Raw genomic sequence first — 26,611 nt, 5'->3', positions numbered from 1 at the left:
AAAAAATATATATATATTTGTTATTATTTGTATGAAGAGATAAATATTAAAATTATACATTAACTTGATTTATTCAATTGTCACAAATCATTAATATTATTGTCGAATTAGCACCATTTTACGGCAATCTATTTCATTCGCAAAAAATTATATTAATCTAATATGAAAATATACGTATATATCTACTTCCTTAAATGTCTATAATTAAAACAAAATCAAAGTTTCATGTATACATATGAACTATAATTCAAGTTTCTTGTATATAATTTTTACCAAATCAAAGTTCATATGTAAATTTGATAGGCATAGTAACTTATTTCGTCCTCAACTTTACAAAAAAAAATTATTTTCGCCTTTGATTTAATTTTTCACCTTATTTAGCCCTTAAACTTATGTTATTTACCAAGAGTTTGATATACATATAGATGCCATGACAATAATTAATTAATTTAAAAAAAAACTATAAAAAATATTTTTTTAATATTTTAAAAATTAATTAATTACTAACGTGGTATACACGTGAACTGTTACGTCAACAAAGTTAACAGACGTTTAACTTTTTTTTTTATCTATTTTGAGAATATAAATTCAAGAATTAAAAGAGACGAAAAATTAAATAGAAATCTATTATAAGTACATTATCTAGAAAGGTCAATTATTAGGTGTATTTAGACTATTCTAAACTTTCTTCTACTTTGTTTTTTCTTTATGATAAAAAGCCAAATCCATTCCCATGTATCCAACTAACCTAAGCCTATAATTGATGGGAAATAATGGCAATAATAGCAAATTAATCAATCTTCTTTTTTGTGGGATAACTCTATAATTATTACATAACATGGAATTAATGTCACTAATTTCACCAACTATTTGTACTTACAAATGATGTGTTAAATACCCACAAAATTAAGACATAAAAATCTTTTGTTTTTCTTGAATGAAAAAGTATTTGTAATAAGAAGCGTTGGTACAGAGAATCAACAGAAGTAAAATGGAGGCTCAAGGAGTCTCCCATTTTGAGGTTTAGGATATTCCTTTATTATGTCGGATCGAATTTTCAAGTCAGACCCTAATCCAGTATTTTCTTTATTATAACTATATAACAATTTTGTGTAAAAAGTAAGGAAATTTTTGAGATTCTAGAACAATCAAGACTAAGCAAAATGTAAGGATTTAGGATAATTCTCACTTTAGGGACAAAAATCCCCCACTAAGGGATGAAGAAGAGAGAGAGCACAACCCTTTTTTTCTTTTAATTGGGGCCTCACTGCTGTTGGGTTAGGTTGTAAGTTGGAAATTTTTTATTTTTATTTTTGTCTATTTTTGTGGTCAAATTTGGACTAATTTAAAAGTTTATATTATTATTAAAAAAACATTTTATATCTCTTATTAATTTTAATGATGAAATACTTTTATTTTATTTTATTTTATTTTATAAATTATATTATTTTAAGGAGCTTTTTGTTATTTTATATTTTTTAAAATGAAAATATAAATATACAATAAACTTGTACAATTTTCAACATTTGTATTTTACCATTTAACTGAAACATTGTTTATTAATTATATTAATTTTTTATAAATATATTTATAACATAATTCCGTTTCCATAATCTAATTAATATTTATATATTTTTCACTATTAATAGTTTAAAATATGTACTCTTAATATTTGGAATTTAGTCCTTTATTTTATTTTAAAAAATTTGTTCTTTCTATTTTTAAGATTTTAAAATTTAGATTTAATTATTAACACTATTAAAATTCTTTTATTATAATTGTTGATGCGATGTTTTGAAGTTTAGGAAAAAAACTTACTTGGTAGCTATGTAACAAAAAGAATGACATTGTAATGATCATTGACTGAACATAAGAATTTACAATGTTAGAAATTGTACTTACATTTTTAAATCTGAAAAGTAAACGGATTAAACTTTTTAAAATAAAAATAGGACTAAATTCCAAATATACGAAAAGTAAAAAAACTTAAAACGTGTTTAACTAAAGAGTTAATTGCACCAAACATTCCCAAATTATGAGCCTAATTCTAAATTGGTCCTCAAACTTTAAAACATTCTAATTGCATTCTCAAATTATTAAGGTCCTTTTATTACTAAAATTGTTAATTTTACTGTTAAAAGAGAAATCAAATATTATGTGACATGATTTAAGATAAAAATTTGAAAAATAAAAAGAATATTGTAAAAATAAAAATTTTTGAAACTTTTACAAAAACTATCGTTCACTCTCTTTTTTTCAATTCGCTTTATTTTAGTTTTTAATTAAAGTTATTTCACAATAAATTTGTTCATGAGCCGAGTTATTAGCCCAAGCTTGAAGGCCTGGTAAAAATTTTGGAAGTTTGGGAAAAAAACATTAGGACCAAAAAAAAAATTTGGGCAAAAAAAAAAAATTAAGCCCGTTTAAAAATGAGCTATGCTCAAACTCAATCATTGAATGCCCAAGCTTGGCTCTACCCATTTCTAAGTTTCCAATATATTATATATTGTGTTATTTTTATATATTATATAATTTATAAATCGTACAAAAATTAAATCTTTAGTAAGATATAATAATATTAAGGGCTCTATATGTATAACATTTTAATAAACTAAAAATATATAAAATTATTAAATATTAAATTTAAAATAATACGAGTCTAAAATTGGTTTGGGCTAGTCATTACAAATATGTTTAGACTTGGATAAAATTTTAGGCATATATTTTGGGTCAAGTTGAGCTTGAGCAAGCAAAATGTATGTTAATATCATACTTAGACTTGGCTTGACTAGCTAAGACACCTCTACGCCACAACGTTTTATTATTATTTTAAAATTTTATTTTAAATTATGCCGTATAAAATTTTATGTATAATTTAATAGTTACATTAATGGTTTCAATAATGAAAAAGTGCGATGATATAATATCGAAAATTTGAGAATGTAAATTTTAAAATAAAATGCCATCCTTCCTCTTCATGAAGCCTTATGTTGTATTTTTCAAACTAAATGCCCTTTTTTGCAAACCCAAAATGCTAGAAATCAAAGACAAAATTGATAAGGTGGGGTCTTATTTATTTTTCTTTTAATTGAAAAGACTTAAAAGGGATAGACTTAATCAATGATGCTTAACTCTCCCTTTGAAATTTAAAAAAGGAAAAAATTGAAAAGAAATATAATATAATAAAAATACCTATGGGGGTAGACTTTAGAGAAAACATGGCCTACAACACCCTCTAATCAAACAATCTTTTTCATTTTAATCAAAGGTGACCCCTTGGCTCACATGAATTCTTGATAGAAATGGGGCTTTCTCCTTTTTCTTTGTTTCTTTCTTCTTTTTATCTTAAATGATGATGGAGATGGATTAGACCAATTTTAGTATCATTTCATGAACTAAAACTATAGCTTGTTTTGCTCTTTAATTGTACATTTGCAAATATATACACTTCTATTAGCATATAGAATGGATAAAAGCACATCTACAAGCTTCTTAGCCCTATGGAATCTAAAAAGGTGTTAAGAACTTGTAAATTTCACTACCATAACATCAAGCAAAAAAAAGGGTTACCTATATTTATAGAATCCAATTGTCAAAGTAAAAAAACCTAGTCATGTTTGAAGAACTTTTGTTGGTAGATGACAACTTTTGAAATTAAAATGATTAACAACACAATTAGCTCTATATATTAGCCAAAAGGCATCAACTTTGTTTTGCTCTCAAAGGTGAAAGATACTCTTTTCTAGATAGAATTTTGTCAGTCTTTGAGGCTCAACTTGGGATGCCCATAAAAGTTGAAGATTATTCATGTTTGAAAGTGTTTGCTTAATATGACACTTGATGTATTTAAGAAAAAAAAATTAAAGTAAATTATTCTCATTTGCGTTTTGATTATTCAATTTTAAAAAGTTACAAAATTGTCGTTGAATTATTTGAAAGTTTTTATTTAAGTCACTGGGTTGTTAAGATTTTTTTCAAAGTCCGATTAGCAAATTCCAAACGATGATTCGATGATCGGTATGGTAGATCAATACCCATTGAAGATCAGAAGGATATACCTTAGGTCCATGTTGATTGATGGTTAGTGTCAGAGATCAGAAAAAAAAGTTGTTTAAATTTTGGTTCGCAGATTTATGACGTTCAAAGTTGTTTTATGAAAAAATATTGATCTATAGAAAAGAAGTGAAATTAGAGTTTTCAGTTGGTGCTAGCGATGCAAATAAAAAAGGTTATATATCAACGGTTTTAATACTCCAATTGACTTAAATGAAAATTTTTAAACAATTTAATAATTATTTTATAATTTTTAAAGTCAAGTCATCAAAATGTAAATTTATTAATAATTTAATCATGATGTGACAACTGAATAATCTATTTATCTGATTTAATGAATAAAAATATGTGGTGATGATAATGTTTGTAATTTCTTGCTGAAATTATATACCAAACTGTATTAAGTTGCAGTTGTCTTTTCATATTAAAAGAAAACCAAATTCTCTAAAATAAATAATTATAAACTGTATAAATAAACAATCATAATCAGGTTTAATGGTTAAATTAAATTCATATGATAAAATCAAGGTGTAATAAAAATGAAAATTTTAAGTTAATATAATTTTATGAAAAATCTAAGATTTAAAAAATTAAATTTATAAAAACAAAAATTCTATCTTACACATGAATCTTAAATTTTATCAATCAAACACATGAATCTTACACTAGTGTAATCCTGTTATGAAACGCAACCTAAGATTTGATGAACCAAAAGCAACTTAACAGTGTTAACAGTTGGACTTAAATTTTGAAATCTAAAAAGTAGAAGGATTAAATTCCTATTTTTTTCAAAAAGTACAGGGACTTGTAGCACATTTTAACCATCAAAATTATGTACAACTTACGGAGGACATCGTGATTAATTGCCCTTAGTTAGTCACTTTCAAAATTGATAAGGATTAAATTGCTCCAATTTTTTTTAGAAGGACCAATTTGTTTAATTTCGAAATTGAAAGAGATTGAAGAAAATTTTTTTACTAATATTTTTTAAAAATTACAATTAATTATATCGATAATTATAATTATAATCAATTATTACAAATTTTCACATAGTAAAAAAAAAGACTAATTATGAAGGTTGGAGAGAAAAAAAAAAGGACTAATTGGGTTCCAAAGCATCCATTAGTATTGGGCCTTAAAGGACCAAATCATTAATCCAAACATTTATTGGATCAAAACCCATAGTTTATCCATTATCTAACATAAAACCCAAATCCGAAAAGGACACAAAAGTAATTTCATAAAAACTAGGGTTTTTCAATTTTTTTTTCGGAGTGTATAACCGATCTTCTAATCTCGGCGTATCACTTCCTTTCAAACCCTAGCTTCCTTCTTCTTTGAGATTTTGCTTCAGCACTCTAAAGCCCCTGCCAAGCCAAAATGGGTATTCCTCACATTCGTTTAATTTTTTATTAGTCTCTTCTAAATCATTGAATTTTATTATTAATTCTCTTGTTTAATGGGGTTAATTGTTTTGTACTGATAGGTATTTCTCGTGATTCCATGCACAAGAGGCGTGCCACTGGTGGCAAAAAGAAGGCTTGGAGGAAGAAGAGAAAGTAATCTACAGACCCTTTTTCCTCCATTTTTCTTTGTGCTTTCATTTTTTTTCTTTTTCTTTTTTGGCTGTGATTGGTTGCTTAGAAAGTTAATTTAAAATGATTAAGAAATTGGAACTTTTATTCTTGTGATTTACTTGAACTAATATTCTACTTTTAGTCTTTAGTTTTGGATTTAGCTTCATTTGATTGTGGTTGAAAATTTTGGAGTGAATTTTGTTTTTTTTTATTGGTTTTGCTAATCGATTCAAATTGCTTATCATTACCATTAAACTTTAACCTTTCTAGCTTGTTTAGATCCAGAGACTTGTCCATTTTTTTCTCCCATTATTATTAGGTTATTTCAGTTGATGTCTCGATGTGATTTTATCTCGTTTTCTAAATTTTGGTGATTTATCTTGAAAGGTATGAGCTTGGAAGGCAACCTGCAAACACAAAGCTATCCAGCAACAAGACGGTCAGGAGGATTAGGGTCCGAGGTGGCAATGTGAAGTGGCGTGCCTTGAGGCTTGACACAGGAAACTACTCCTGGGGAAGTGAGGCTGTGACTCGTAAGACCAGAATTTTGGATGTGGTGTACAATGCGTCTAACAATGAGTTGGTTCGTACACAAACTCTGGTGAAGAGTGCTATTGTTCAAGTCGATGCTGCTCCATTCAAGCAATGGTATCTCCAGCACTATGGTGTTGACATTGGTCGCAAGAAGAAAGCAGCAGCAGGAGCCAAGAAAGAAGGAGAGGTAGGACTATCTTTTCATGTTTTCATCTCACAGATATTGCTTCAATGACAGATGAATTAATATTTTCTAATAAAGTGGTAGTCGTTATGCTTTGTGTTTATTCTTTTTGTATTTTTCATGTCTTTCAGAAAGAAATTGAACCTTGTTATCCTCCACTTTAGTGGTGTCTCTGCACAGTTCTTTTTGCAATTGATTTGTCCTCGCTGTTAGAGTGATCTGTGATACGAGAGTTTAATTCTTATCATGCTATGATAAGTTTGTTTCTGCACCTTCTCGAACTTGGTTTCCTACAAAATAGAAGTTATATAGCTATCCAAGTTGTACCGTAGGCAAGACTTAAGGTTAAGCATAATGATGGGTGGAAGCACCTGGTAGGTCCCTCTATTATAGAGCTTGGATCAAATTAGTCCTACTATTAAATGGGCCAACTTATTCCTTGTACTATTAAAAGGAATCAAATAAGGCCAAATGTCAACAGAGTTAACATTTATTATTTGAAAAATGTCATTTACTGTTTAACAGAGTTAGTTGTTTCGAAAGCTGTTATAATTTTGCAAACGAAATCTTTTGTTTGAAATTGAGCTGCAAATGGTCACTTTTTAAACAGTAAATGTTAGCTCTGTTACAATTCAGTCCTATTTGACTTTTTTAAAATTACAGAGATTAAATTGATCCATTTAACAATAGGACTAATTTTATCTAGTCCCTAAAATAGAGGGAGGTAATGATGTGTATGGTTCTTCTTTTAATCCTCCATTTATCTATAGGAAGGTGAAACTGCTACTGAGGAAGTGAAGAAGAGCAGCCATGTCTTGAGGAAGCTGGAGAAACGTCAGCAGAGTCGCACACTTGACCCCCATATCGAGGAGCAATTTGGTAGTGGTCGTTTACTGGCTTGCATCTCTTCACGGCCTGGTCAATGCGGCCGTGCTGATGGGTAAGTCATGTCTTAAAAAGTCATTTTACAAAAGCCTTCCATCATATACCCTCAACTTCTCATCTTTATTATTAGCATCTATAATTGCTTTGTTAGAAGAGGAATATTAATTAGACAGCCAATAGACTAATTATCCTTCGCAATATTGTTTTGATTCGTTAGTCTCTTGGATGATATGTTTGGATTCACTTTGAACCTTGCAATTAGGCTCACTTCAGTACTTGAAAATTTTTCCGCACATTAGTCCTAGAATTTGGCAACTTTTCTCAGTTTGGTCCTTGAACTTGGATTCTTTTATGGTGTAATGATGTGACACTTTGAGATTGTTTCACATAATCACTTAAAACTTTTAAAAATATATAAACTTGGGAAAAGCTGATGTTACAGAATCTTAGTGTCACATCACACTTCAACGGAATTCAAGTTCAGGGATTAAATTGGTAAAAGCTGCAAGTTTTGAGACTGTGGACCTAATTATCAAGTTCAGGGGTCAAAAATTACATTAACCCTTTAGGAAACAATAACTAGTATCAATGTTATTCTAATATGATGTGAAATGGGATTTATAGATATATCTTGGAGGGCAAAGAGCTGGAGTTTTACATGAAGAAGATGCAGAGAAAGAGGGGGAAGGGAGCTGCCTAAAATTTTGTTGCTTTTGAGTATTTCATCATTAAGATCAAAATGTCCTTTTTTTTTTGCCTTTCACCATTTGAGAACATTTGAAATTGTGTTAGTTTTGAGCTTTTTTTTTTTTAGTTTGAATATTAATTATTGTGTACTTTTATATACTTGCATGTTATTTTTTGTACTTTGAAGGTAGTATCTTGAACTTTATAGATGGAGCCAACTTTGGTTGGGATGTGGCTCTCTAGTTAATTTTAAAGGTGTCAAACTACTAGGCCCGAGCTTGAAAATATGACTTGAACAAGAAAGGTGGGAGCTCATAAAATTTGTGTTTGAAAAAAAAAACTCATTCAAGAAAATCCAAAAATGAATTTAAAATTTGGTATAATTATATATGTGAAATTATATTTGTGGTTCAAATGTATATTTGAAATTTTAATTTTGATTTAATCATACACATTTTAAAAATAAATATCTTAATTTATTTTTATGTTGGATAAATATCTTAATTGTTTTAATAATTTATAAGAATTGAATCAAATTAGAATTTTTAAACTCAAAGTTCATGTATATAATTTGCACATTAAATTATAAATCATGTATGGTTTGAGATTTTCTTTATAAAAGCTCTCAAATTTTTTTAATAAATGAAATAGTAATTTTTTAAACTAGTGTTGGTACACCGTAGTAGTCAGACATATTATACTTAAAGAAAAATGTAAAATGACAATAAACATTTAAATTTATATTCAGATGTAAATTGCGTTGAACCAAATCTTAATTTAGAATAATCTAAACTTGAGGATGTTTTAACTCAGAAAAACTCTCAATTTAGAAAAGTTCAAATTCGAAAAACCCTAAATTTGTAATAATCCAAATTTAAAATAATTTGATTTGAACCCGTCGAATTGTCACTTCTAATTAGTTTGGTAAATACGCTTCTTTAGTCTCTCTTACTTAGAGCAATTTAATCATTGTTAATTTTGAAAGTAAGCAACTAAAGACAAATAATCACGATGTTAATGTTTTATGGCAATTATACATAATTTTGATTGGTATAACAAATTTAGCCTTTAATGTTTATATATATTATGTACACATTGGCAAAATGCGTAAATATTACGGACTAAATTTGTTAAATCAAGATCAGATTGATAGCATATGAAAATGTTGCGAACTAAATTTGTTAAATCAAGACCAAACTGATAAAATATGGAAACTTTGAAGACTAAATTTGTTATCAGGCCAATAAAAATAATTTACAATTAACGAAAAATATTATTGTTGTGATTAAATATCCATAGTTACTAACATTCAAAATTAACAAGAATTAAATTACTCCAATTTAAAAAAAAAACAATTTACTTAATATCAAAATTAAGAGATATTTTTTTTACCAATTAATTTAATTTAATTTTTCCGCGTGCATGATATTTGGGTATTTAATATTTGGATGTATTTGATATTTTACGAAATTTAATGTTACGGATTCAAAGAAATTTTTTATTTTTGATATTTTATTTATATTTATAACAGATTCAAAGAAGATGTGAATATTAATTTGGGTATATTTATATTTCGAATTTGTTTTATTTTTGTAAATAACAAATTTGGAATCAAATATCCATTATTTAAATTCATTTTTCTTTTACGAATAATGAAATTAGATATATGAATCGAGATGCATTTCGTTAAAGTTCTTATTTTAATATATTTTTTGAGTATTTACAAGATTTTAGTATTTAACGAGTAATTTAATTAATTTAAAATTGGATTTAGATAATAATACTTGGACTTAGTGTAAATAATAGCAATCAACCACATCTAGCAAGTAATGTTATGAACCATATATAATAAGAATCTATACGTAAAAGTACCGGTACTAGGTGTCGAATCACACTTTACCCCTCTACTTAAAAATGAGCAAATTAGTCCATATATATTAAGTCAAAGAGCAAATTATTTCTTCTGTTCAAAATTTCATCCATTTCTACTGTTAAGTGATATCTATACGTAAAAAATTCTATCAAATTTATTGTTTGTTAAAATTCCATCCATTTTGCTTAAATTAATCCCTCCACGTTAGCATGAGGTACACGTCACGTGTCATTTTATAGTTGCTCCATCAACCACACCAATACTTAACAGTAGAAATGAATGAAATTTTAATCAAGAACTAGCTTATTATTTGATCTAATATACAAGAGTTAATTTTCCTATTCTTTGAGTAGAAGGGGTAAAATGCACTCCGATTCCTATTACAAGAATATCCATGGTACTTTTACCGAATCTGGGATATCTGCTAAAGCTTATGTGAATCTCAAGTGCATAACCAAATCAACAAAGAGAATTGTTATTACCATAAAACCAAAGTCAAAGTAACATTCTAATGCGAACTCTTATTACCATAAAAACATTAAATGAGAGCAGAGAATGTGAGTAAAAACCAAGGATGAAGCAACAGTGCAATGCAATTCTATGGTTTGCCATATTTCTTTCTTAACCGTTCCTTAACAAAGTCATTTCGTGCTTTAATTCGAGCTTGCTGAGGAGCAACGTTTACATAGGAGAGATACGTACCAACAACAAAAAGGCCCGCACCAGCAATGAAGCAACCCACAGTCATTGCCAGCTTCTTAGGTGTAGATGGGAAGCAAAAAACCATCTTTGCTGATCACCAAAGAATCATGTAACATAAACCAGCCACGAAAATGCTCGAGTTAACACAGACAACAGATCCCAGAACCAAGAAGATTCCAATAATGTACACAATTTAAGACCTCCCCTTCACGGGTTTAGGTGGGTAACATGTTATAAACCGCATAGTAAATACATGCTTTTTCTCAGAGGCAATTTGTCAAACACTTGGCGAACTATATTGATTTAACCTAGTTCATAATCAATCTAACCCAATTACAATGACACCATGAACGATATAAAACTATAAACATGTTTAAGCACCATAATTCATGCCTTTTTTCTACATGAAATAATTACTTCATATTTGTATGATATTACACATTGAAACATAACAGAGAAAGAACTCATACCTCAAACTGCAATGCTTTAAACAGGCAAGTTCCCAAGGAATAGACTTTGTCTAATATTGGAATGTTTTGAACTTCAGATTCGACATAAAATAAGAACAATTGTAATCCATTAAAGGGTTGAATTTTTTGTTTTTATTTTTTACAGCTTAATATACTATTTGGGGCATGAGTTTGGATTTAATGTTCAATTTGGTACCTACGTTTTCTTACTTATTTTTTTTCCCTTACAAAAGTTTAGTTTTAATGTTTAATTTGGTATTTGAGCTTTTTTATTTCAATTAAGTACATATGTTTTTTTACTAAAGTAAACGTATCAAATGTTCATAGGGTCACGTGATATTGTTTGCTCTGAGTACCAAATTGAATATTAAAGTTAAACTCATGTATTAATTGAAATAAAAAAATTTAAATACCAAATTAAATATTAAAGCCAAACTAAAGTACCATATGTTATATTAACCCTTTTTCACAAGGGAGAAAAAAGATGATTCTAAGTTCTAGCTAGACCTCATCATGAGCTAGGTCGGGTTTGGGCTGGGCCGGTGTAAAATTTTAGGCCTGCTTTCTAAGCTTGAACCCAACCCAACTAGGGCCGGTGAAAACTGGGGCTAAATTTTTTTCCAAGCTCGATCCATTTTAAAAATACCAAATCCGAGCCCAACCAAGCCTGGCTGTAATAATTTGTTTTAGATTTTTTTTATATAAAAACAATTTTTTTTAAAATATACTACATAACACTACAAATATTAAAATAAATATTTCCCAACAAATTGAAAGTATAAAAAAAAAGTATAGGCATGTGATTAGGGTCGAGTCGGGCTTGGGCCAAAAAATTCTACCCAAAGCACAACCCATTTAGAAAACAAGTCTTATGTTTTTGTTCAAACCCATTTTACAAGTAGGCCTTTGGGCCTGAGCAAGTGGCCCGACCGTTGATCAGGTCTAGTCCTAGCCTGTTCTTTTATAGACTAACATTACGTGATCCATATCGTAGATTGGGTTATCTTAACCAAGGATGGTTGAACCAAACTGACCTGATCGATTAAACGGGTTGGATTGGGAATCGGTTAAGATACTAGTGGGGAGAATGACTTTGAACCGATTAGATTGGAAACCAGTATGGATCAGTTGACCTGATGATTGAATCAATTAAACTAATTTTTTAATTTTAATTTTTTAAAATTTAATAATTTTTTAATCTAATCAATCCAACTAATCGGATCAACGAACCGATAACCCGATCGATTTGACTACCGTTTCAGTTTTAAAAAAATTGATCTTAACACATAAATTTTAAGGCTGAGTTCAAAATGTAGGGGTGCAAATGAGCTTTACATAGTTGTCAAAACTACTATCGATACCTCCCAAATAATAGCTAAAATGACTTTCTAGAGGGGTATGGTATCGGGATTTATCAGGCAAGTCTTCGATGCCTAGGCAACCATGTATCGATATTAAAGCTTGCAAGTCAGTAGCCAAAAATCCTTTTTAAAGGAGCATGGTACGTATCAAGTCTTATTCTTAAGGTCACAAGACCTGACCAATGTTTTTTGAACGACTATTCTCAACTAAGTGTCAAGATCGATACTTGACCCTATAGACTGCAGTTAATGCACGAAATTAATGTTCCCAACAGCTAAAAGCTTCCTGTAATGACTCCAAATGATTCCAAATCAATAAGAGAGTATAAATATGATCCAATGAAATAAGAATGAAGACAGAGAAATGAACTTACAAAGTCTATTATGCAAAAACCCAAATTATCCAAAACACTTGTTGGGTCTATTTGTATTTCTTTACACAGGTGTTATTTGTATTTTGTAATATCTGAATTATTGTATATACACCTTTGAGAGATTTTAAGTGTATATGCATCTTTGAGGGATTTCAATTCTTCAAAGGAATTGATTCAAAGGAAAAAGAAAGTGAAATCAAACATGTAAATTTACATTTAAAGTTAACCATATGAAACCCTAATTTTTTATCCATCTATGAATGTGGATATTGCCTATATCCATCATCAACTAGAATGATTTCACCCTCTCCTTTATCTTTGTACCGTGACTATAATTTCAATCCATTAAATGGAATGAACACCTAAGAAGTTTCTAAAAAAAAAATCTCATTCTATTCTTCGGTCAGTTCCGAAAAAAATCGGGGAAAAATGAGCAAAATCGTGCAAGGCTAACTCTAACACGCATATGATGGAAGGATTATCCGTTGTTTAGCAACCAAGACTCTTTATTATCTTGTTAAGCCGAAGAATGACAGCTCGAGGATTGGCATACGATCCATAAAGGTAAATGGCATGATATTCCAATCCTTTCCACTGCGCTATCAACCGAAAATGTGGCCGTTTGAATTCGCGGCCAATAATCTCGAGGATCACTGTGTTAGGTGTTGCAGATACTATGTGCGCTAGACCGGCACCATGAGCACCAATGATAACTGAAGCATCTTGAATAGCTCGGATCTGTTCTTTCATCGGCATATGTGCTAACAACCCATTGATCAAGTTCACTTTGCATTTGAGATGATCAGATGCCCAGCTCTGTAATGAATCGAACACATGTTGTTCATTGGTAAGTCTGGATTCAACTTTTCCTTCATGGCGTGGATGCGCTAAATAATCTTCTTTACGGACAAAGAGAACATTATGACCCGAGGCTGCCTTACCAGCATGATGTCTGTTTACCGGAAATCCAAAAGCAGCTCTGATCATTTCTCCGAACTCAGATACTCGAGCAGTTTTGTGGATATCAGGATTTTGCTGTAGATCATGAGCAGAAACTCCACGACAATTTATTTCTTCACTAATCCCTCTGAATAATGGAGTCTCATATCCCAAAGGCGAGAAAATAGCATGGTGGAAACAGACTGGACCTGTAAAGTTTTTCGCAAATCTAAGGCTCGAAAACAAAGCTTTCCATGTTTCTTCTAATTGTGTCTGGAAATGTTCAGCCAAGAACAAAAGATCAGCATTGTAGGATAATAAAGCATTACTAGATAAACAGTTTAAACTCAACAGAGATGTTCGAAATGTTGATACTAGAGAAAAGGAGGACCGCTGATGACACAGTGAACTAATAGAACTTTAGGTTGGGGAAGCCAAGAAATTAAAATCAAGCAAATATTAAAATCTAAGTATTTGAATTGTATCTCGGGACTGCCTATGGAATAAAATTCATTTTGTCTGTAATTGGGATGCAGGCTAGACTGACATAGGTATCTGATGTTCACGATGCACTAACCAAACATTTCTCACTATTCTGTTCGGATAAGAAAGGACATCTCCCTGAGCTCGAAACAACAGTGTTTTTCTCATAAATTCTTCGAATAGTATCTCAGGATTTATTTATTATGGAATGCAATTCATTTTGCATGTATTCTCCCTGTGGTTCACTTTTTACTAACTGAGCATTCCACTCTAATCTGTTTCGGGCAAGAAAGGACAACTCCCTGAGCTTGAAAGGCCAGTGATTTTCTCATAAATTCGAGTACATGAATGACAAACAACATGGTGATAAAAGAATGATAATGTCCTAAAGAGAAGAAAGATGACAATAGGAACAGAATTCGGAATACCAAGCATGTATACCTTACAATGACCATCAACAAAGACCAAATGTGGCCGATTAGGCAAGCCGGTAACCCTGGAAGACATGTAAGCACTGTACCAATCTGTCACCGTGTGGTAAAGGTTAGCATACTCAAATCTTGTTACCAGCAATGTAGGTTCCTCTACCCACTGTAATCAGAGCTTTTCCACATCAGAATCCATAAAAGCAGAACTAACAACAATCGACAAATCGAATCGAATTAGTAAGATGAATGAAGAAACTAAACAGCTAATACAGTAAGAATAAAGTTAATATTCCATAAAAAAAGGGAAAAAAATTAGAAGAAAATTAACAAATGAACCACTCTGCTTACGAATTATATCCATGTTCAAAATTGGCATTATAATCAAAGAGTTCACAAACAGCAATTAAACTAAAAAATTAACTAAAACCAAGTAAGAAAAGTTAATTTTAACATATAGAATTGCATTAAATTCTAATTCCATATCTGCATTTTTAAGCACTAATTTACTAAATCAAACAAAACCCAGAATTAGAAATCCCAGTAAACATTAAAATATCAAAGAAAAATGTAAACTAACCTCTTGACAATCAAAATCATTTTGACCCACAATAACAATAGACCTAACTGATTCCCTTATAGGGTGTCTTGTAACATTCTCAGGTAAAATTTTATGCAAGAACTTATACCCAACAAGCTTCTTTCTCTTTAACCTTGATTCAACCACAAAAGCTCCATCTTCAAACTCAGGCAATTCTTTTCCTTCACTTCTCCCAATAACATCTTCAAGCTTTTCACCACCACCTGACATCTTAATCTTCCCGGGATCCATCCTTATCTTCCCACCTTCACAAATTGAAGTCCTCAAAGTCTCTGAGTAACGACACCTAAACCAACTAGACCCGGATCTCAAGGCGGCCTTTACGGGCAAAATGTTGGATATCTTTGTGAACCCATTCCCGAAATAAGCTTCACATGAATTTAAAGCTACGGTTGGGGAGAAAGACCAAGGTAGATATGATGGGATGGTTGGCCAGGGCTTTGATGGGATGATTGGTCGCGCGGGGTTTGACAAATGGGGTTTACGGTGTGGGATTTTTTTGGGAAAACCCTCCGCCGCTGTCGTGTTACGGTGGTTAACCGCCAGATGATGGTGATGATGGTTGGGGTGGCTGGAGGAGAAGTAAACATAAAGAGAGAGGGAGTTTAGAGCAAATAGAGCTAAGAAGATCTTGATAAAAATTAATTCTGCCTTGTTCATGGGTGGAATGTTTTTTTTTTCTTATTATTATTTTTTAAAAATAGTTTAGGTTTTGTGATTTTAAAATTTTGATGATTTTAAGATTTCTAAGATTTTTGAGATTTTAGGTTTTGATGATTTTGTTGAAAAAAATCAGTTTGAATACTAAAAAATTATATGAAATTGAATTTTTTATTTTTTATTAATTACAAAAATAATCCGCTTTCAAAATCATGTAGGTAAAGAATCGTTTTGAACAGTGAACTTCGGTGTCACCTCTGTCATTGACGGCATCGAACTGAAGTATGATTATATGAAACGTTTAGGGATCTAATGAAGCAATTAACCTTTTTAGATTAAATAAAAAAAAGATTATATGATTACTCACCGCATTCATTTAAATGCTTTTAAACTTTTGATTTATTTACATATTAAGTCTTTTCTTTTGAAATTAAATTTAAATAGCCCTTAAAAATATAAGAATAAGAGAAATAAACCTTTTTCATTTTTTTTATTTTTTTAAAAAATAAACTTAAAAAATTATATAAAAGTCTTATTTAAATTACCCAAATATATCCCTCAAGAATTTTCCTCAAGTCAAAAATAAGAATTTAGATTTTCTTTTACTCACAATTTAAACTAATTTTTTTATTTTAATTCTATACATATTGTATATGTATTATTATTAATTTGAATATATTATTTTTAAACATAAATCTATGTTCCAAATACATAATTTTCACGCCAATAGCGTGATAAAATTTCTGATTTATAATTATGTAGTTGTAGAAAGTTTAACTCTATATTTTGTGATTTGGATAGTTTTTGTTATAAAAGATAAAGTAGAGATGAAAAATCTAGTACTATAAGTAGAGAATTATATATATTAAAGTGTCGTATTAGAGTCAAGGACTTGGTAGGGTTTGGCCTCCTTTAAAATAAAAAAATTTTCATTTAGGTCTTTTATAATTTATAAAATTTTATATTAGTAATGATAAAATTATACTTTAGCCCCTAAATTTATGAAAATTAAATTAAATTTTTTAAAAATTATAAAGATATAAGTTATTGTTACGAAGCTTCTAATATTTCTTTGGAAACTTTGCAATAATTACCTTCCTCTCCGAACAGAACTGTGTGCCCGACATATCACAACATCTTCCCAATGCCCACTATGTGATCAAGCGGACGAAACCAGCGACCATCTCTTTCGAACATCCCCCTTCCGTTTGGATCTTAGTATTCTGTCTGTCCGAAGCAACTTGGTGTACCATACATCAGGGAATGGATTAGTCAGTGGATTCAACAATATTCCAAGACAGAACTCAGACACCAATCCATGTACAACGAATGGATCCTAATCCTTTGGCAAATTTGGAAACACAGGAACCAGGACTGTTTCTCCAACCAAACACCAAATCCTACGTAAGTGCTAAGGGGTGTGCAACTCTGCCATCAACTCTACCATCTTTTACTCAATTCGCTCACACTTACTACTCGCACCGAGGTTGGAGATAGCATGCGACATGTATCGGAACACATGCTCGGTCTAAACCTTCCACCCTTCCGGTAGCAATTACCGGGTACGCCTCTCTGCCTACATACATGTCCACACATTGCACTGGTCACTCGAAACTTCATAGCCAACTCCTGCTAGCTAGAACGATTTTGCTAAAGGTGAAACACCTTCGGATCCTGAAGTTTCAACTGTACTTCCCAAACTGCAAATGGTACAAGTTAATTGGTGGAAAAATACACCGGATGAGATTCAAACCCAAAGCACAATGACCTCTACGTTCTCAATTTTACTATCTCAACGAAAAACATATTTGATATTTATATCAAATTTTAAATAAATTTATTAGATAATTGTATAAAAAAGAAAGAATTATATTTTTTTTATTACATAACCAATGAATACTTCTTAAACCAAAAACAAAGAATCAAAAATCCAGGCTAAGACCAGATTCAGATCTCCAATGCCTTGCTTTCTCAAATCCATTGGTGTAGTTCTCAAAATCCTCTATTGTTTGATCAATCTCTTCTTGAGTGTTCATCACAAATGGTCCAAATTGCACCAATGGTTCATCCAATGGTTCACCTCCTACTAATATGAACCTTAACAATTTAGTGGACTTGTTCCATGCCTCTAACCCATCCCCATGCCCTAGAAGAAGCAAATGGTGAGCACTCGCTGACGATTTCGACTGCCCAAAGACACCCTCTCCTTCTAATATGTAAATAAAGGCGTTCCACGGTTTAGGTATCGGTTGTTGGAGGTGAGTTCCGGGATCCAGAGTGAAATCCAAATACATTGTTGGGGTTCTTGTGTAGATTGGTGACTTTGTTCCCAAGGCTTCACCGGCTATAACCCTAACTTTGATTCCATCCTTTGTGGTTTCTGCAATGTTCTTGCTTGATATTTCTTGATACTTTGGTTCCATCCTGTAAATGTTCAACAAAAACTATCAATCCGACACCCGTGTCGAATTTGGAAGGGGGCAAGCAAGGGTCTTGGCCCCCTCAAAAAATGAAAAATTGTACTTTCAGTAAGTAAATAAATGGTAAAATTATATTTTACTCTTAAAATGATAAAAATTTTGATTTAATCCTCTTAAAAACTATAAAGATATACGTTAATACAATGATACATTTTATCATTGACCATTTAATAAGTTTAAGATTTAAATCTAACACTTAGAACTAGAGCAAGAGGTGGTATTTAGCAAATTTGTGATCTCTTTTAATCCCCATTTTAATTTCATAAAACTTGTAAATATCTATTTAATTGAACCAGGATTTAGAAAACCGATTTATATAGTCACCTTTAAAAAAGATTACTTTCAATAATTATGAATCCGAACCCAATATTTACGATAGTTTTTCTTTTCCCGAACCTCATTTTTATATATATATAAAATTAAACTTACATTTTATATTTGGAGGAGAGATTGACCCATAGTTGTAGACCCTTTTGGGTACCATGTGGTGAAGGCATCTCAGAGTGGACAATGCCTCTCCCAGCAGTCATCCATTGAAGATCACCAGCTCCAATGGTCCCTTTATGCCCTTCAAAGTCTTCATGTGTAACTGACCCCTATTGCAATATCAACCAAAGGTAACTTTCATTTCATACACTTTTGTTTAAAAACCTTAATTAAAAAAGGGTTAAATTTATTTTTTCCCCTAAACTTAATAACCAGGTCTATTTTAATATTTATATTTTTTTAGGTCCACTTTGATACATGAAATTGAAAAACTATAAGAGTTTAATGATGTAGAACTCTAAAGTTGTGTCATGTCATTACGTCAACTATTCTTTTAGATGTCGAAGTAGTACAATCTAGGAGTGTCACATCATTAAACTGTTATATTTTTTTAAGGTCAGGGACCAAAATAAACTTTTTTGTCGAATTCAAGTACCAAAGTGGGACAAAAAAGTACAAGTATATCGTGGATTTAGTTACCAAATTTAGGGGCAAAAGTTATAACAACCCTAAAAAACGACAAATTGTCAAATACAAACAAAAAAAAAGAAACCCCAATTAGTCCATGTACTTCTAATTGCAAGAATTTAGTTCATTTACTTTTAAATTTCAAAATTCAAGTCCAACTGTTAACATTGTTAATTTTTTTTGTTAAATTTTTTTCGTGTAACATTTTGAAATAAAAAATTTATTTGGTAGCCATGTAATTAAATAATGATGTTGTAATTAACAAAAAATAATAATGTTTAAAATTGAATCTAAATTTTAAAATCTGAAAAGTAAAAGGACTAAATTCTTAAAAATAAAATTATAAAAACCAAATTTTAATTTTTTTTTCTAAAAATACAAATATTTTAACCCTTTAAATATCTCAGTACCCAATACATATCTATATATCTAATCATTCAAGTAGGATAGATGATCAATTTATCATTTATGAGTTGCTTTCTTTAAAGTTAAACTATCACATCTAATTTGACTTTTTCTTTTTTCTTTTATAAGTTATTATTTTGATATATTTCATGTTCGTTTTATGGTCTATTATATTCGGAGTTCGTGACTGTCGCTCCTAACAATGTACATCAACACATAATTTTTCAATAAAAAAACAGAGTATGTAGGTTTAGCTTTAAAATGATAAATTGTATACCTGTATCATGTAGGTGACTGTCTCAAATCCTGTTAACAAGAGAAACAGAGTATGTATAAGAATAACCAAAAAAATATATATATAGAAATTAAGTTCCTAACTTTTTTTTATTTAAAAATTCCAATTCAATCATTAAATCGTAAGTATTTTTTATAAAAAATTATTAATTTGACATGTTGATTAAGTTATTATCTGATAAATTTTAATGAAAACTACCGATGATAATAATTATTTTGACTAAGATTTTTGGTAAAATAAGAGGCTTTTAAAAGTATGTGGACTAAATCTCAAATTATATAAAAGTGCATGGGCTAATAGCATATTTTAACCTACATATAAAACTGAAAATCAGACCTCTGTGTGGATGATCTGGAAATCCAGCAGGTGCTGTGACTGCAATTTCCAGAATCAAAACATTACAATATAGATATTAAAAAAGACAGAAAACAGAGCAAAAAACAGAGTGACACTAACCTGAAAATTCATCCAAAACAAGGAAAGGATCAAAGTATCTCAACTCAAACCTGCAAAAAAGATGAAAAAAAAATACCCTTTGATCTAAATTGCTCAAATTCCTTCATTCCAATGAAAAAATAAGCACCAAATTAATCATATATATATATTCCCAAGCTACCTGCCAATGCTTCTTCTCACTATGGCTCCAGCACCTTCATATTGTGGCTTAGCCAAAAACTTCCTCACTACCAATCTTGGTTCATTTAAACCAACACAACTATTGTTTTCCTCGGGCATTTGTAATCAGTAGCTTATCTTTTCAGAAAACACTTGCACAACGAGACGATTAATCACTGCTACTGAAGTTAGATATCACTAATTTCGAAAAAAAAAGTTTGGGATTTTTTTATTCTTTTGGGTTTTGGGATTGTTGTGAAGAAAATGTAAAGAATGTGAATTATGGAAGGTCAAAAGGGAGGGGGCAAAGAGTTGGCCAATTAAAAGACTCGCCATACCTTCAACTCTAAGTTAAACGTCATCATAGCGTTGCCATGATGTGGTAATGATCATTATTCCATTAATGGTTGACATTTTCTAAATTAGTTTAGGAGCATCTTGTTTTCGGTAAAATATCATTTTGGTCCTTCTTAATTTTGATATAGAATAGATTGGTCTCTCTCGAAAAAAGAATCCAAGTGTTGATGTTTTTCTTGCCAAATTTACATATTTTTATTGTTATAATAACAAACTTAGTTTTCAAAGCTTACACATTTTGTCTATTTAGTCTTAATTTAACAAATTTAGCATGTGATATTTACACATTTTGCCAACATTTACATAGAATATATAAACATCAAAGTGCTAAATTTACACATTATGTATAATTGGCTAAAAATATTGGTGTCGTGATTAATTGTTCTTAGTTGCTCACTTTTGAAACTGACAAAAATTAAATTATTTTTTAAAGAAATCAATTTATTCAATTTCGAAATTGAAAGGATCGAATAGATGTTTTAGCTTTTGTTTTTAATATATACATTTTTAAAAAAAAAATTAGTATTGGAATTTTTTTAATTCAAGCTTGAATTTGACCACGAACACAAATAATTAAATTTAAAAATATTCAACTTATTGTTTAATAAAGTGATGATCTTGAACATATCTAACTAAGCAAACTTGAGCCATTCAATATTTATCTTGGATGGGCATTGTTGTTAATACAGGAGGACGTGAGTTCGAATACACTGAAGCACATTATCCTCCTATTTATGATTTGAAAAATGCAATGGTCCACAAATATGAAGGGATGATATTCTACCCCGTATTAATTTGTAAATGAACAGTCCTTATGGTCCTTTTGGATGGACGTTTACTTTTAGTGCGGTGCGTTTAGCTTTCTTTTTGTCTCACGCAACAATATCGTTAGAATATTTAATTTTACTGTTATCGCTATTTTTATATTAACCGCATGTAAATACATTGCCTATCCAAAGGAACCCTTATTCCCTTGCCACAAGAAATACAAGTTGCCCCAGTCTTAATTTCAAAAGGCAAAATCACAAGTTCTTTTTATCATTTTTACTTTTTAGCCTCAACTTTTAAATTTTATTCAAATTATTACCTTTTAAATGAAAAATTGATTGAATCATTAAACTTTAAAGATATTAGTGTAGCAATTTCCCTAATTGTCATGTGCACTTTATAAAAAATAAAAAAAAATTAAAATTATTAAAAAATTCATAAAAATCTTTAAAAATATGTGCATGCTAACAAAGTATACGTGAATTACTATGTGAGTTGGATCGAAATTTTGAAGATTAAAAATCAAAGTGATAAAAAGATATACATTAAATTTTCATGATATAATATGAGGAGTCTTTCCTCACATTATTTTATATTAATTTTAAATTTTTAAAAAATATCTATTCAAATTGATAATAGAAACTCAAATAATGTTGTGAAGGCCAATAATTAAAATTAGCCAAAACGGTAAATTTGGATTAAGAATAGTCTAATGAGGAACTAGGAAATTTTCATTTTTTTTTCAATGTATTTATCAAAGTGAGCTCAGTAATTAATCATCCGCGTTCTGTAGACCTATTAAGGGGAGATACTGGCTACGAGTTTTAAATCTGCTCCATACCCAGAGTAAGGATCAAACTCTCAATCACTAATTAAGTTAAGAGAGACCCTTATTATCTCACCTAACTATCGTGATTTTTCAATATTTTTTTATCACTCCTTTGACAAAAAAAAATGTTTTCATTTATGGTGTGTTGGATAATATTTTGCTTATACTACACACAAAGGAAAAAGAAAGTGCATTAAAATCAGCTAAGTAATGACTATTAAAAGATAAATTAATTGCATTATCATGATTAATTATGAAAATTAAGTTGTTGATATTTCTAGAGTAGACCTCTTTCTCCTAGTGGTGACCCATGGGTTTGGTAGTGGGAGGGTCCATACCTCATTAGCAAGTCATTTAATATTCTCGATATCAAAATTTCTAACGCTATACTAAAATTTTTTAACGATGAAAGTCGTAAAAGAACATTTTTAATCTCTTTCAATATAGATATTGAGTAAGTTGTTTCTTCTAAAAAAAAATCGGAGTAATTTAATCTCTGTTAATTTTAAAAGTAGGCAATTAAGGATAATTAATTACAGAATTAATGTCTTCTATCAATTGTACATAATTTTAATTGGTATGATAACAAATTTACCCCTTAAAGTTTACACATCCTTTTAATTTGGTCATGATCTAACAAATTTAGCCCGCAACATATGAGAAAATGTTGAGACTAAATTTGTTGAACTTTTTAGAATCAAGACTAAATTAACAAAAATATATAAACATTGAAGACCAAATTTATATTATGCCAAACAAAATTATGTAAAATTGATAATAAAAAAAACATTAACACCGTAATTAATTTTTCTTCGTTGCCCACTTTTAAAATTAACATGAGAGACTGGAGAAATCTTTTTACCAAATAATAAAAACATATGGGAAGCATATGCTAAAGAAGTGTACATCAAGAAGGGTAGTGGATATTTAGATGATTTTGTTAACAAAGCTCAAAATATTGCTAAGGGCTTAGTTGAAAAAAACCTGCTTAATTAAAAAATATATATATATATACTTTTTTTAATTTAAAATTATTTTATACACTTGATAATTTTAAAACAATATTTTTAATACAAAGCTTATTTCTACTCATAACTCTTTTTTATCCTTAAAATAGAAGGAGAGAAGTATTTAAATGTGCTTGAACCCACGTTTTTCTTATTATTACAATAACAATAAAACCAACTGAGTTAAGGCTTAATCGACAAACGAGACAATGATTTAAAACAAAAGAAAACATAAAATAAAGATAGATTTAATTAAGTATAATGATAAATTTAACTTTTAACGTTTACATTTTTTTTAAGCTAAATTTGGCCATCAACATTTTAAAAAGTATAAAATTGTTATTTTTTAATAAAAATATTGACTAAAATATTAAATTTTTAACCATGAAAGTTTTCGTGACAGTTTTCGTGGGAACCCATGTGTAATTTTATGAGCTTTTTATACATATTTTTTTGTATTTTTGAATATTTTTATAAAATTTAAATTATTTATTGACGTGACATATAAGATAAATAGCATCATGTTAGTATGAAATATAAGTGGACTGTCACACGAGTTGTCACGTCAACATTGTTAAAAAATTAATATTTTAACTAATATTTTCGTTAAAAGAAAATTTAACCTTTTTTTTTAAAGATTAGTGATCAAATTTAGCTAAAACAAATAAATCTCAATTCATGCATGATCCTCGTGAGTTACATATTCAAGCTGCCAAGAGAATCCTTGGTTATGTGAAAGGAACATTAGCAGATGGGCTTTTTTTCTTTTTTCCCTACTGTCAAAAGGCAACCTAATCTGGTTGCTTACTCAGATGCTAACTGGGGCGGAGATCCTGATTCAAGGAGATCAATTTCAGGTTTTTGTGTCTTCTTTGCTGGTTCACTTATCTTATGGAGTAGCAAGAAACAAAGAACAGTTTCTCGATCAAGCACAAAGGAAAAATACCGTGCAATGTCAGATGCAACAGCAGAAAAAACTGGGTATAAAAACCAAGTTTGTGAAATAAATTATTTTTAAAAAAAGAAAAAGAAAATAAAATTAAAAAAAATCTAAAACTACCCACAACTTGATCCTTATCTAAATAGATTCTCATAAATTCGAATTTAACCCAAATATCTCTAGATGGGCCGCACACTGGATCATTAGTAAAAATAATTCTATTTAACTCAGATACGGGTTCAAACACATTACCAAAGATAAGCTAAGGCTTTATCATTGAACCAATAAACTTATTATTTAACACTTGCACAAAAATAAAACATAAGCCAGATGCTCAAAGATGAACGAGACAAAAATACCTAAAACTTTAAGGGAATGGATTCAAACTTAAAACAACTCACACAAGGACACAACACCTAGGGTGGGTTTGGATGGGCGATTGGGTGCGGTGCGTTTAGCTTATTTTTTGTCTCACGCTACAGTATCTAATCTCACCGCCATTGCTGTTTTTACACTAACAGCAGGTAAACGCACCGTCCGTCCAAATTCACCCTTAATCACTAAACCAAATCACTTCACTTATCAATTTTTAACAATCCAGAAACACAAAATTTGGGGCGTACAAGATAAATAGTGTTATGTTAGTATGAAATATAAGTGGGCTATCATGCGAGTTACCACACCAACATCGTTAAAAAATTAATGTTTTAGTCAATATTTCCGTTAAAAAAATAATTTAACTTTTTTTGAAAGATTAATGGCCAAATTTAACTAAAATAAATGTCAAAATAAAAAAAGTCAAAGTTAATGTCTAAATTTATCATTTTGCCATTTAATTATTAATATATTGAATTTCTAAATATAAATACAAATAAACAATTTTCTTTTAGAATCTTAGGTTTAAAATCAAATGACATCATTAGCACAAAAGCATGACACTACTACCTAGTGGGTGTTTTTTTTTTTTTGGAAAATTTTAACAAAAGAAAATTCAAAGTGAATATCTTAATATATGGGTGCAGGCTAAAAGTTGCCTGAGATAGAGCTAAGAAGAGTAAACGAGCAAGGGTGGAAAAAATTTTTGGATTGAATTTTCTAACTTTAATGTTAGAAGCCGAACCTCAAATGTATAATGATACTATACGATTATCCAAAAGCACCTCATGAAAAGATGCTAAGAGTGAAATTAACTCCAGCATGCAAAATCATACGTGTGAATTAGTGAATCTTCTTCCAAGAATCAAACCATTATATTTTAAGTGAATTTTCAAATGGAAAATGAAAGCAGATGAAACAATTGATTGGTTATAAGAGATTATAGATAAAAAAAGGCTTTGACAATTTTGATATTTTTTCTCCAACATCCAGAGTAACTTAAATGATATTTACAATTGCAGCCTTGCGAAATCTAGAAGTCCATCAAATGAATGTTAAAACAACTTTCAAAGATATTGATGAAGAGATTTACTTGATACAACCTGAGGGTCATGTAAAAGCCACCCAAAGCCTCAGCCTGACTTGATTCAGCTTGGTTGGTGGAATCATCAAGAGAAGGCGGTAGTTCGCAAAAGTCACCTCAAAATTTGGTAGATCTATTGTTCATAGGTTAAACAAAAGTCATAGCATAAGCTTTAGAGTTAAGATATGTACTCCTTGAGAGAAAGTGAGAGGATAGTTCAACAATAATCCATTCAATCTGTTTGAATTGTCTGTTGACCCACCAATTTAGAAGTTGTTCATTAGCCCTGATGAAAGAGGCAAGAAATTGGGCTCTAATGGAATCATCCACTTCGACATCAAGAGCATAGGGGCCAAAATCAAGGATGGGGGCTAAGAAGGGATTCGTAATAGGGTTGCTAGAATGTGGAATGATTGCTAAAGCATGATTATCAAATGTAAGGGAAGAAGAGGGAATAGATGGAAGATCACCAGTAATAGCATTCATCACCAAGTCTATTTTTGAGGGAGTTAAGTCTTCACTATTTTTTTCATCTTCATCCATTGAGGGGTTAGATTCCTCATCGTCATCGTCAATAGGAATAGGGTTAGCCATACTCGAAATACCATTGCCATGGGATGGGGTTGGTTGCTTCATCATTTTGATCTGCATTATAACTTCTTGGAGGTGTAGTTCTTAAACTATAACCAAAATG

At 30.2% G+C, this 26,611-nt stretch overlaps 4 protein-coding genes across 7 annotated transcripts; 1 reads left to right on the top strand and 3 right to left on the bottom strand.

The window, feature by feature from the left end:
- Positions 1–5,275: 5,275 nt before the first annotated feature.
- On the top strand, positions 5,276–8,125 carry LOC107903432 (40S ribosomal protein S8). Its single transcript, XM_016829480.2, has 5 exons — positions 5,276–5,437; positions 5,540–5,612; positions 6,018–6,351; positions 7,119–7,288; positions 7,858–8,125. Exons 1-5 carry the CDS (start codon positions 5,434–5,436, stop codon positions 7,931–7,933), a joined length of 657 nt encoding a protein of 218 aa, XP_016684969.1. The 5' UTR covers positions 5,276–5,433; the 3' UTR covers positions 7,934–8,125.
- A 2,119-nt stretch (positions 8,126–10,244) lies between these two features.
- On the bottom strand, positions 10,245–11,288 carry LOC107902897 (uncharacterized). Of its 3 annotated transcripts, none has more exons than XR_001685624.2 (2): positions 10,966–11,288; positions 10,245–10,585 (listed from the first exon to the last, which is right to left on the bottom strand). XR_001685624.2 is itself a non-coding variant. In XM_016829004.2 (2 exons), exon 2 carries the CDS (start codon positions 10,578–10,580, stop codon positions 10,392–10,394), a length of 189 nt encoding a protein of 62 aa, XP_016684493.1. In that variant the 5' UTR covers positions 10,966–11,201; the 3' UTR covers positions 10,245–10,391. The 3 variants fall into 3 exon arrangements, 2 of the variants coding, with proteins under 2 accessions (XP_016684493.1, XP_016684494.1); XM_016829004.2 differs by having other exon boundaries at positions 10,245–10,580; positions 10,966–11,201; XM_016829005.1 differs by lacking the exon at positions 10,966–11,288.
- Positions 11,289–12,873: 1,585 nt separating this feature from the next.
- LOC107903431 (beta-1,2-xylosyltransferase) lies at positions 12,874–15,846 on the bottom strand. Its single transcript, XM_016829479.2, has 3 exons — positions 15,128–15,846; positions 14,564–14,713; positions 12,874–13,912 (listed from the first exon to the last, which is right to left on the bottom strand). Exons 1-3 carry the CDS (start codon positions 15,806–15,808, stop codon positions 13,190–13,192), a joined length of 1,554 nt encoding a protein of 517 aa, XP_016684968.1. The 5' UTR covers positions 15,809–15,846; the 3' UTR covers positions 12,874–13,189.
- A 1,709-nt stretch (positions 15,847–17,555) lies between these two features.
- LOC107903430 (pirin-like protein) lies at positions 17,556–20,856 on the bottom strand. 2 transcript variants are annotated; one of them, XM_016829477.2, is made up of 6 exons: positions 20,559–20,856; positions 20,399–20,448; positions 20,279–20,317; positions 19,925–19,953; positions 18,718–18,884; positions 17,556–18,232 (listed from the first exon to the last, which is right to left on the bottom strand). In XM_016829477.2, exons 1-6 carry the CDS (start codon positions 20,675–20,677, stop codon positions 17,731–17,733), a joined length of 906 nt encoding a protein of 301 aa, XP_016684966.1. In that variant the 5' UTR covers positions 20,678–20,856; the 3' UTR covers positions 17,556–17,730. The 2 variants fall into 2 exon arrangements, with proteins under 2 accessions (XP_016684966.1, XP_016684967.1); XM_016829478.2 differs by lacking the exon at positions 20,279–20,317 and having other exon boundaries at positions 17,565–18,232.
- Between the last annotated feature and the right edge of the window lie 5,755 nt (positions 20,857–26,611).

This window comes from Gossypium hirsutum, chromosome D05 (assembly GCF_007990345.1).
Source record: "Gossypium hirsutum isolate 1008001.06 chromosome D05, Gossypium_hirsutum_v2.1, whole genome shotgun sequence".
Classification (NCBI taxonomy): Eukaryota; Viridiplantae; Streptophyta; class Magnoliopsida; order Malvales; family Malvaceae; genus Gossypium; species Gossypium hirsutum.
Note: the sequence above shows the minus strand (reverse complement) of the source record. Positions and strands in the feature narration are given on the sequence as shown.

Bases quoted from the DNA above. Each gene is read 5' to 3' on its own strand.
- LOC107903431 (XM_016829479.2), bottom strand. From the start codon at position 15,808: ATGAACAAGGCAGAATTAATTTTTATCAAGATCTTCTTAGCTCTATTT. The intron at 14,714-15,127 runs GTTAGTTTACAT...CTCTGATTACAG, and splicing joins ATGATTTTGATTGTCAAGAG to TGGGTAGAGGAACCTACATT. The intron at 13,913-14,563 runs GTATACATGCTT...GAACATTTCCAG, and splicing joins TTGTTGATGGTCATTGTAAG to ACACAATTAGAAGAAACATG.
- LOC107902897 (XM_016829004.2), bottom strand. From the start codon at position 10,580: ATGGTTTTTTGCTTCCCATCTACACCTAAGAAGCTGGCAATGACTGTG.
- LOC107903430 (XM_016829477.2), bottom strand. From the start codon at position 20,677: ATGCCCGAGGAAAACAATAGTTGTGTTGGTTTAAATGAACCAAGATTG. The intron at 18,885-19,924 runs GTATACAATTTA...ATATTGCAATAG, and splicing joins CAGTCACCTACATGATACAG to GGGTCAGTTACACATGAAGA. The intron at 18,233-18,717 runs GTAAGTTTAATT...GAACATTTACAG, and splicing joins CTCTCCTCCAAATATAAAAT to GATGGAACCAAAGTATCAAG.
- LOC107903432 (XM_016829480.2), top strand. The intron at 5,613-6,017 runs GTAATCTACAGA...TTATCTTGAAAG, and splicing joins GCTTGGAGGAAGAAGAGAAA to GTATGAGCTTGGAAGGCAAC. The intron at 6,352-7,118 runs GTAGGACTATCT...ATTTATCTATAG, and splicing joins GAGCCAAGAAAGAAGGAGAG to GAAGGTGAAACTGCTACTGA.